Source organism: Dipodomys ordii, unplaced genomic scaffold (assembly GCF_000151885.1).
Source record: "Dipodomys ordii isolate 6190 unplaced genomic scaffold, Dord_2.0 Scaffold142, whole genome shotgun sequence".
Taxonomy (NCBI): Eukaryota; Metazoa; Chordata; class Mammalia; order Rodentia; family Heteromyidae; genus Dipodomys; species Dipodomys ordii.
In genome coordinates, this window is record NW_012267358.1 from 3,948,694 (window position 1) to 3,960,188 (window position 11,495).

The following is an 11,495-nucleotide window of genomic DNA, read 5'->3' on the forward strand; positions in this document are numbered from 1 at the left end:
CGCAGTAAATACGGACCAAACAGACTGGCTCTACCTAATAATTCCTTAAGCTGAAGTGTCCCAACCCTCAGTTTCCAGGGTTTAGGCCCGTGACCCTGGAACTTCTTTCCGATTGGATTAAAAATCTGTCGCTCTTATGCCATGCAATCAGAACCTTTGTTCGTAGTTAAAGGGGCGGAACTAAACGGAATGTTCTTTGGCCAATTACTTGCCAACTGTTTGGTCTCGTGATATCCGTTGGGCGAATCAAAAACGGTTAGTAAAGTTTACTACCTATTCCATTTTTTTTTCGTAAGACGGTTCTTCCGGTTATTTTTTCCCCTTTCATTTAACTTCCGGTATGGACGTTTAGGGCGGGGAATCTTGTAGTCATATTTGTGCGACGAGAGTTTTTATTTCCGGCCCAGGAGATCCGACAAGGCCTGCGGCGACCACAAATAGAGCTACCGCCATCATGTCCGACACGGAGAGCGACGAAGATTCTGCACTTGATGGCCCATTTTCTTTAACCGGTTTTCTTTTCGGCAACATCAATGGAGCTGGGCAGCTGGAAGGGGAAAGCGTCTTGGATGATGTAAGGGGATGGGCGTGGGGCTCGGGCGGGGGAGAGGGTGTGTGTGCCTGAGGCGAGTAGACGGAGAAAGGATGGTTAGAGAACATACGTCCCCTTGCTAGGAGGGAGTCGAGGATCCCATCCTCATACTCTTGGGGAGTAAAGTCAGTAGAGCTCGGATCGGCAAGGATGGGGAGAAAAGACAAAATTCGTGAAATGTCGAAGATTAGGGACACGGAGATGGGTGGCTTTTGAGAGAAACTTTGTTCCGCCCCATATCATAGCGAAAAAAATGGTTGAGCCTATTGAAGTTGCATTCGTGCTATTACTGTGAAATCCCTTTTGGAAACTTCTTTATTTCGGTGTGTGTGTGTGTGTACGCGTGACACACACACACACCGGTCCTGGGACTTGAACTTAAGAGTCTGGGCGCTGTCCCAGAGTTTTTGCTCAAGTCTGGCACTCTACCACTTGAGTCATGACTTCACTTTCGGATTTTTTGGTGATTAATTGGAGAGTAGTCTCATGGACTTTTCTGCCCAGGCAGGCTTCAGACCGCTGTCCTTAGATCTCAGCCTCCTGAGTAGCTAGAATTACAGGCAACAGCCACCAGCTCCGGCTCTGGCATTAAGATTTAATTGTTACTTTTGAAATTGTCACTTGGATCATAGTTTACTTTTTTTACTTTGGTGCTCACATTTTATTGTTTTTCACTCTAGCTCCCTGTCCTAGTTGTTGCTTTTGACTCTAGCATTGGTTTTTCAGGAGTGTAAGAAGCACCTAGCAGGCCTGGGTGCTTTGGGTCTGGGCAGCCTGATCACTGAACTCACTGCCAATGAAGAATTGACTGGAACGGATGGTGCCTTGGTAAATGATGAAGGTAAAGTCTGGGTCATGGGCAGTAAGTTGTGGGAGAAGGCCACCCACTTTCTGTACATGAACCTTTTTTTGTTTGTGCCGGCTTTGGGGCTTGAACTCAGGACCTGGACACTGGCTCTTAACATTTTTGCTGAGGGCAAATGTGACTGGCTTTTTTCTGGTTAATTGGAGTTAAGAGTCTCACGGCACTGCAGGGGATAGTTTCAAACTGTGATTCTCAGGTCTCAGGCTCCTGAGTAGCTAGCATTAGAGACCTGAACCACCAGTTCCTGGCTATACATGTACTATTTAAAATGGCTTGGTAAATAGCCCACACTGGCCTCTAGGATATGATCCTTCTATTTCAGCCTCTTTAGTGCTGGAGTTACAGGCGTGTCCAGCTGTACATGTACTTTTAAATGTGAATTATCTGCAAGACTACATTGTTTTCTCTTTCTTGGGATCTCTTCTTGTTACTTACAGGCTGGATTAGGAGTACAGAAGATGCTGTGGACTATTCAGATATCAATGAGGTAGCAGAAGATGAAAGCCGAAGATACCAGCAGACAATGGGAAGCTTGAAGCCTCTTTGCCACACAGGTGATTCTTTGATATTATAGGTCAAACATTTGACCCATTTTCTTGCTATAAACTCTGGGTTGTACTCCATTTTAGTGTCTGCTTTGTGCCGTTGTTCCTGTTCTCTGTACCTTTATTTTTCCCTTTGTCATTTCAGTTCCAAGTAGCAGCTATCCTCTTGTGTTTTAGTACTCCCCCCTCCACCCCCGCATATTCAGGCCTTTTTTCCCCCCATACTGTTTATTTCCAAATCCTTGGTTAATAAGTGTAACAATGCTTTTCTTTTTTTTTTATTTATTTTTATTTTTATTGTCAGTCGTGGGGCTTGAACTCTGGGCCTGGGCGCTGTCCCTCAGCTCTTCAGCTCAAGGCGAGCGCCCGGCTTATTTTTTTATTTTTTTGAGTCTGGTCGTGGACCTGAACTCTGGGCCTGGGCGCTGTCCCTCAGCTCTTCAGCTCAAGGCTAGCGCTCTACCACTTGAGCCGCAGCGCCACTTCTGGCTTTTTTGTTTTTGCTTATGTGGTGCTGAGGAATCGAACCCAGGGCCTCAGGCATGCAAGGCAAGTGCTCTACCACTGAGCCACCTTCCCAGCCCGTAACAATGCTTTTCTTATCACCTTGTATTTGAATAAAATATAGGGTTTATGGCACTGTTGTCAGATTTTTTTCAAAGTAAAGATTGAAACACATTCAGGTCTTTACCCTCTAAGAATTGATAGTTCAAATAGCATTAACTGTGCATTTTCATGTATGAATGAATACATGTGCTTTGGGTTCAAATCACTCTCTCACTTGAAGCTAGGTGCTGGTGGCTCATGCCTGTAATCCTAGCTACTCAGGAAGTTGATGGCTGAGGATCACTGTTTGAAGCCAGCCTGGCAGGAGAAAGTGCTTCATACTCTTTTTTTTTTTTTTTTTGGGTCCGGTCGTGGGGCCTGAATTCCGGGCCTGGGCGCTGTCCTTCAGCTCAAGGTTAGCACTCCGGCTTTTTTCCTTATGTGGTGCTGAGGAATCGAACCCAGGGCCTCAGGCATGCAAGGCAAGTGCTCTACCACTGAGCCACCTCCCCAGCCCTCCCTGAGCTTTTTTTTGTTCAAGGCTAGCACTCTACCACTTGAATCACAGCATCACTTCTTGCTTTTTCTGTTTATGTGATACTGAGGAATCAAAGTGAGGGCTCCATACATGCTAAGCAAGCACTCTACCTCTAAGCTCCATTCCCAGCCTTATTTTTATTTGTAAAATATTTATCAGTGTTTAGAGTTGATCCCAGGGCTTTATACATGTTAGGTAAATAAATGCTTTACCATTGAACCACAGCCCCAGCCCCTAAATCCAGTTTTATGGGAAACGGTCAGAAAAAGAATATATTGAATTCAATTATGAAAGTGAGCAGAGCAGAAATGAAAGAAAAAAAAACTAATATGATTAGGAAAAAGAACAAAAGGGGTCAGATTGCTCTTAGATGGGCTCTATTCTATATAAGTATTTGGCTCTACCATGGTATCTGATTACAGAAGCTATGTCTGTATTCCTAAAGGACATGTACTTCCAATTATTTTTTTTGGGGGGGGGGTCCGGTCGAGGGGCCTGAACTCTGGGCCTGGGCGCTGTCCCTCAGCTCTTCAGCTCAAGGCTAGCGCTCTACCACTTGAGCCACAGCACCACTTCTGGCTTTTTTTCTTTTTGCATATGTGGTGCTGAGGAATCCAACCCAGGGCCTCAGGCATGCAAGGCAAGCGCTCTACCACTGAGCCACCTCCCCAGCCCTCCCTGAGCTTTTTTTTGTTCAAGGCTAGCACTCTACCACTTGAATCACAGCATCACTTCTTGCTTTTTCTGTTTATGTGATACTGAGGAATCAAAGTGAGGGCTCCATACATGCTAAGCAAGCACTCTACCTCTAAGCTCCATTCCCAGCCTTATTTTTATTTGTAAAATATTTATCAGTGTTTAGAGTTGATCCCAGGGCTTTATACATGTTAGGTAAATAAATGCTTTACCATTGAACCACAGCCCCAGCCCCTAAATCCAGTTTTATGGGAAACGGTCAGAAAAAGAATATATTGAATTCAATTATGAAAGTGAGCAGAGCAGAAATGAAAGAAAAAAAAACTAATATGATTAGGAAAAAGAACAAAAGGGGTCAGATTGCTCTTAGATGGGCTCTATTCTATATAAGTATTTGGCTCTACCATGGTATCTGATTACAGAAGCTATGTCTGTATTCCTAAAGGACATGTACTTCCAATTATTTTTTTTGGGGGGGGGGTCCCGGTCGAGGGGCCTGAACTCTGGGCCTGGGCGCTGTCCCTCAGCTCTTCAGCTCAAGGCTAGCGCTCTACCACTTGAGCCACAGCGCCACTTCCGGCTTTTTTCTTTTTGCTTATGTGGTGCTGAGGAATCGAACCCAGGGCCTCATGCATGCAAGTCAAGCGCTCTACCACTGAGCCACCTTCCCAGCCCCTGTACTTCCAATTATTAAGAGGTAGAGACAAAGGGTGAACAAATGCAGCAGTGGTACTCACCAGGCACCATGTTAAAAATGAACTTCACAACTTCTGAGTGAGGATGAGAGGGAAAAACTGAGAGAGAGTGAGGGAAGGGATGACATTTGCCAAAAAGAAATGTCTTTACCTGTCTTATGTACCTGTAAGCCCTCTGTACATCCCCTTTAAAATAACAATTTTAAAAACTTAAAAAAAGAGATAGATGAAGCTCAAGGCTATTTTATAACATTCTGGATATTGACCAGACTAACTTCTATATTTTATTAGACTATGATGAAGATGACTATGATGCTGATTGTGAAGACATTGATTGTAAGCTAATGCCTCCCCCACCTCCACCCCCAGGACCAATAAAGAAAGATAAAGACCAGGATGCTATTAGCGATGGTAAGTAAAGACTGTCTATTTTTGTCTAGGGAGCAAGTTTTCATTTGTAAGTTCAGGCTTTTGGCATGCACATAATGAGTTATTTCAAAGCAATTAAGTTGCTAGAAAAGGATGACGCTTGTAGAAATGATTCATGTATTCTCAGATAATTGATTTAAAACATTTGTCCAACTCGGGCGCCGGTGGCTCATGCCTGTAATCCTAGCTACTCAGGAGGTTGAGATCTGAGGATCCCGGTTCAAAGCCAGCCCAGGCCGGAAAGACCATGAGACTCCATCTCCAATAAACCACTAGAAAACCTGAAGTGGCGCTGTAACTCAAGTGGTAGAGTGCTCACTTTGAGCTGAAGAGCTGAGGGACAGCACCCAGGCCCAGAGTTCAAGCCCCATGACTGACAAAAAAAAATTGTCCACTCTTAAAATACTCAAGAAGTAGTGTAGGTGAGTGGTACTCAGATTTGGCACCTATCAGAATTATCTTGACTCTTTTTTTTTTTTTGTCCGGTCGTGGGGCCTGAACTCTGGGCCTGGACGCTGTCCCTCAGCGATTCAGCTCAAGGCTAGCGCTCTACCACTTGAGCCACAGTGCCACTTCCGGCTTTTTTCTTTTTGCTTATGTGGTGCTGGGAATCGAACCCAGGGCCTCAGGCATGCAAGGCAAGCACTCTACCACTGAGCCACCTTGCCAGCTCCTATCTTGACTCTTTAAAAAATACTACCTATTATCAGAGCAGTTAAGGGACTGAGGTAGGAGGATTGTGAGTTTGAGGCAAGTATGGTCTACATATACATAGCAAGTGCAGGACCACCTGGAGTGAGAACCCTATCTCAAACCAAAAAAAAGCTATAAACCATAAAACACATCTGACTCTCCTGTATTGTGTGATTTAAATGATTTAGGGTGGAGCCCAATAATTTTTTTAATGGTCTTCTCTAAAATTTCTGATATAACTAATCTGGAAATTGGTATTTGGAAACTAAAAAAGATACTCTAAAACACATTATATGTAAATATATATTATATTATATATATATATGTATATATATATATATATATATAAAATCACTGCATATTCAGAAATTTCAAAGGGTGTTAAAGAGTGATCATCTCACTGTTCTTATCCCTATACCAGTAATAATCCTCTTATAGGCCAGAATATTGAGGAACAGTTCTTTGGTCTCCTGTATTTTGAGGCTTAGGTTAACCTAAATTACTCCTTTTAGAGTTTTGAATTATTTCCTTTTTTGGTCTTCAGGGTAAATATCACTATAAACCTTGTATATAGATCTTGTTTTATGCTAAATAAGCTTACTGTTATCCTGTGGGCTTAATTCTCCAAAATTTTTGTGATCCTTGAACTGGACATAATAAGGTCTGACTGATACCAAGTATTCTATAATTTTGCTGTTGGTCACAACAATGGACACACTATTTGTCAATTACGGAAAGTAGTAAATATAGTAATAGTGTTTGTTTTCTCTTATCACAACCCTAGGGTACCAGGTAAAAGGTGAGTTGGAGATGATGGGAAATAATGAATTGGATAAGTTTTCTGGGTTGCATATTAGTAATCTGGGTGCTTGGGACTATATCCCCTGCCAGTAAGCTGTACATATAGCCTAGAGTATTCAATGGCTGACATGGAGGAAATATACTTACAGTTACATGCCACAGGGATTTCTCTTCCTTATTGCAGTGTCTGAAGATGGAGAAGGCATCATCTTGCCCTCCATCATTGCCCCTTCCTCTTTGGCCTCAGAGAAAGTGGACTTCAGTAGTTCCTCTGACTCAGAATCTGAGATGGGACCTCAAGAAGTAGCACAGGCAGAATGTGAGGATGGAAAGCTGACTCTACCATTGGCGGGGATTATGCAGCATGATGCCACAAAGCTGTTGCCAAGTGTCACAGAACTTTTTCCTGAATTTCGGCCTGGAAAGGTACTTTTTTTTTTTTTTTTGCCAGTCCTGGGGCTTGAACTCAGGGCCTGGGCTCTGTCACTGAGCTTCTTTTACTCAAGGGTAGCACTATACCACTTGAACCACAGTGCCACTTCCGACCTTTTCTGTTTATGTGGTACTGAGGAATTGAACCCAGAGCTTCATGCATAGTAAGCAAGCCCTCTGATACTAAGCCACATTCCCAGCCCTGGAAAGATACCTTCTAAGGAGAATACCCAAATTTTAAATTACTGACCTCTTATAGTTAATTGTATCATGGTGTTATGATGCTGAATGCAGAATAAATGATATCTGATGATTTCCTTATTTACTGACATTTACTTGCCTATTTAAAACCTTTTTTTTTTGCCAATCCTGTGGCTTGAACTCAGGGCCTGGGCACAGTCCCTGAGCTCTTCAGCTCAAGGTGAGTACTCTGCTACTTGAGCCATAGCACCACTTCTGGCTTTTTCTTTATATGTGGTACTGAGTAATTGAACCTAGGGCTTCATGAATGCTAGGTAAACACTCTGCCACTAAGCTACAATCCCAGCCCCTATCTAAAAACTTTTTTTTTTTGTCAGTCGTGGGCCTGAACTCTGGGCCTGGGTGCTGTCCCTCAGCTCTTCAGCTCATGGCTAGTGCTTTACCGATTGAGCCATCACACCACTTCCCACTTTTTCTGCTTATGTGGTGCTGAGGAATCAATCGAACCCAAGGCCTCATGCATGCAAGACAAGCACTCTACCACTGAGCCACCTGCCCAGCCCAAGAACTCTCTTTATTTTATTTATTTATTTATTTTGTCAGTTGTGGGGCTTGAACTCTGGGCCTAGGCGCTGTCCCTTAGCTCTTCAGCTCAAAGTGAGCACTCTACCCCTTGAGCTACAGTGCCACTTCAAGAACTCTCTTTTTTTGATCAGTCATGAGGCTTGAACTCTGGGCCTGGGTATTGTCCCTGAGTTCTTCAGCTCAAGGCTGGCACTCTACTACTTGAGCCACGGCACCACTTCTGGTTTTCTGGTGTTTTATTATAGATAAGAGTCTCACAGACTTTCCTGCCTGGGCTGGGTTTGAACTGTGATCCTCAGATCTCAGCCTTCTTAGTAGCTAGTATTATAGTGTGAGCCACTGGTGCCTGGCCATGGTAACTGTTATAAATCTGAATACTTGATTCCTCCCCTTACAATTGGCTAGATCCTATTAGAGAATTTCAGACCTGAATGGGACTATATTCAAATCCAACATTGATTACTAACATAGTAATGTGTCCTGTGTTCTAGGTATTACGCTTCTTACGTCTTTTTGGACCAGGGAAAAATATTCCATCTGTTTGGCGGAGTGCTCGGAGAAAGAGAAAGAAGAAGCACCGTGAACTGATACAGGAAGAGCAGATCCCTGAGGTGGAGTCCTCAGTAGAAGTAGAAATGAGCCAGAAATCTTTGTGGAACTATGACTATGCTCCACCACCACCTCCAGAGCAGTGTCTTTCTGATGATGAAGTAAGCAAAAACACTGACGTTGGATTATAAAGCCTACAAGAGGAAAACATAGAGTTGGAAATAACACCTTACAGGCAGAGTTCTATGCTAATTATTGAGTAATTCTGAGTTAAATCCAGTATCTTCCCCTTTCTCATTGTAATTGACAAGTATTTGATAGGGAATTGAAGTGACGCATGAGGGTGGTGCAGATATTGGTACACTACTAAATAGTAATTGATTCACCACTACATGTAAATGATAAATGTGCTTTAATATTTCTGCATTTTTTATATCGTAACCCCAGGTGAAGATTCTTGTTCAAGAATCATCCTAGTGTCCCATCTAATTCACACTCTAGTTGTTAAATTGTTAATTTCTTATAACCATAGGACATCTGGGATATGGAAATATTTCTCATTCTACTTCTTTGCTACAGATCACAATGATGGCTCCTGTTGAGTCGAAGTTTTCCCAGTTAACTGGAGATACAGATAAAGTGATGGATACAAAACCAAGAGTGGCTGAGTGGCGTTATGGGCCTGCTCGACTGTGGTATGACATGCTGGGTGTCCCTGAAGATGGCAGTGGGTTTGATTATGGCTTCAAACTGAGAAAGAATGAGCATGAACCTGTGATAAAATGCAGGATGATGGAGGTAAGCAGCTTTGATATATAAGAAAGGATTCTATGTGTTCACAGCACTGACATTTTTTTTTTTGGGTCCAGTCATGGAGCCTGAACTCTGGGCCAGGGCACTGTCCCTCAGCTTTTCAGCTCAAGGCTAACGCTCTACCACTTGAGCCACAGCGCCACTTCTGGCTTTTTTCTTTTTGCTTATGTGGTTCTGAGGAATCGAACCCAGGGCCTCAGGCCTGCAAGGCAAGCGCTCTACCACTGAGCCACCTTCCCAGCCCAGCACTGACATTTTTATTAATGTTTTCAGTAATAAAAATCCTGGGTCAGATTGCTTTGATAGGAAATTTAGGTGTTTAAGCCTTTGCTTAGTACAGTACAGTAACTCATCTTGATCCTATAAGGATCTTGTTTATCAATTGAGTGCTATTTTATACTAGGAAAAGGAGAAGAGGCAGCTAATATTTCATTATCAGGTGGTTCTCACAAGCACCACTTTTTGGTTGATGGGCCATGTTAGGGCTTGAATTTAGGTCCTTTTGCTTTTCTTTCTTTTTTTTTTGTCGGTCATGAGCCACCTTCTGAGCCCTCCTTGTGCTTTTTCTAGGTAGGTACTCTACCCCCTGAGTAAGGCCTGCAGCCCAAAGTTTTTGTTTTTCTTTTTTCAGTGTTAGGGATCAAACTCAAGCCCTGACCTATGCTGGGCCCTACATTCTCAGCCCTAAAATAATACATTAGATAATGTTTCATGAATCTGATTAGGGATTTATGTCAGGACTTTGGCTAGTGACCCATGAAGAATTTGTTGTTCTTTAGGATTTAAAAAAGCTTGAAGAAAGCAATGGAATTGATCTTCTGGCTGATGAAAATTTTTTGATGGTGACTCAACTGCATTGGGAAGATGATATCATCTGGGATGGGGAGGATGTCAAACATAAAGAGACAAAACCTCAGCGGGCAAGCTTGGCAGGATGGCTTCCTTCCAGCATGACTAGAAATGCCATGGCTTACAATGTTCAGCAAGGTATGTTCTTGTGCCATTTATATCTAGCATACCACTTTTTTTTTGGTCGATCGTGGGGCTTGAACCCTGGGCTTGGGCACTGTCCCTGTGCTCTTCAGCTCAAGGCAAGCGCTCTACTGCTTGAGCCACAATGTCACTTCCGGTTTTCTAGTGGTTTATTGGAGATAAGAGTCACTGACTTTCCTGCCCTGGCTGGCTTTCAACCACGTTCCTCAGATCTCAGCATCCTGAGTAGCTAGGATTACAGGCGTGAGCCACTGGGTGCCCAGCTTTAGCATACCACTTTTTATCTCAGTTATATTAAATAATTTTTTTAACTGTATTTTTTGTCTTTTCTTTTTTGGTACTGGAGATCGAACCCAGGACATTGTACTTGCTAGGCAAGTGCTTTGCCACTGAGCTACATCACAGCCCCATATACTAAATAATTTTAGCTGTGATCTTTTGGCGTGTAGAGATAGTGAAGTGTTTTGGGATCTGAACTCTGATTCTTAGTTTATAATCTTTTTCCCTCTTAATAGTTAGGATGGGTCCTGGCTTCTTAAAATGTAAAAGCCTTTTTTGTTTTTGGTCCTGGAGTTTGAACTCAACGTGTGAATGCTTTCCCTGAGCTTCTTTGCTAAAGGCTACTACTCTACCACTAGAGCCATAGCTCTACTTCTGGCTTTTTGGTGGTTCATTGGAGACAAAAATCTCACTGGCTTTCCTACCCAGGCTAGCTTTGAATCCCAATCCTCAGATCTCAGTTGAAAGCCATGTTGAAGTTAATGATGTCTGAACTATAACAATACTCATCTTCCTGGCATATTTTTGTTTCCAAAAGCACCTTCATCTTTGTAATTCTAAAATTTGCTTTTCTTCTCCTTAAGTTAAAAGAAGTTAGCTTAAAAAAAAAAGTATGGGCTGGGAAGGTGGCTCAGTTGTAGAGCGCTTGCCTTGCATGCATGAGGCCTTGGGTTCGATTCCTCAGCACCACATAAGCAGAAAAAAAAGCCGGAAGTGGCGCTGTGGCTCAGTGGTAGAGCGCTAGCCTTGAGCTGAAGAGCTGAGGGACAGCGCCCAGGCCCAGAGTTCAGGTCCCACGACTGGACCCCCCCCAAAACAAAAAAGTATGCCATGCTTAATGTAGAACAGCTTGACAGTAGAGTACAATTTTCTAAAAGAAAATCACTAGCCATCCATTACGAATTACTGACTTTTTTTTTGGTTGGTCAAGAGTCTTGAACTCTGGGCCTGGGCTGTCCCTCAGCTCTTCAGCTTAAGGCTACCACTCTACCACTTTAGTCTACCACTTGAGCTACAGTGCCACTTCCGGTTTGCTGAGTGGTTTATTAGAGATAAGAGTCTCAGGGCTGGGAAGGTGGCTCAGTGGTAGAATGCTTGCCTTGCACGCATGAGACCCTGGGTTTGGCCCTTAACACCACATAAACAGAAAAAGCTGGAAGTGGTGCTGTGGCTCAAGTGGTAGAGTGCTAGCCTTGAGCTGAAGAGCTGAGGGACAGCGCCCAGACCAAGTTCAGGCCCCACG

At 43.3% G+C, this 11,495-nt stretch overlaps 1 protein-coding gene across 1 annotated transcript in view; it reads left to right on the forward strand.

Moving 5' to 3' along the window:
* The first annotated feature begins 444 nt into the window (after positions 1 to 444).
* Positions 445 to 11,495, forward strand: part of Taf1 (TAF1 RNA polymerase II, TATA box binding protein (TBP)-associated factor, 250kDa) — an 87,542-nt gene continuing 76,491 nt past the window's right edge. The window contains exons 1-8 of the mRNA XM_013031615.1: positions 445 to 574; positions 1,319 to 1,433; positions 1,895 to 2,011; positions 4,769 to 4,888; positions 6,585 to 6,826; positions 8,110 to 8,328; positions 8,747 to 8,965; positions 9,760 to 9,967. Coding sequence (XP_012887069.1) covers positions 455 to 574; positions 1,319 to 1,433; positions 1,895 to 2,011; positions 4,769 to 4,888; positions 6,585 to 6,826; positions 8,110 to 8,328; positions 8,747 to 8,965; positions 9,760 to 9,967 — 1,360 coding nt within the window. The 5' untranslated portion in view covers positions 445 to 454. The remainder of the gene's footprint in view (positions 575 to 1,318; positions 1,434 to 1,894; positions 2,012 to 4,768; positions 4,889 to 6,584; positions 6,827 to 8,109; positions 8,329 to 8,746; positions 8,966 to 9,759; positions 9,968 to 11,495) is intronic.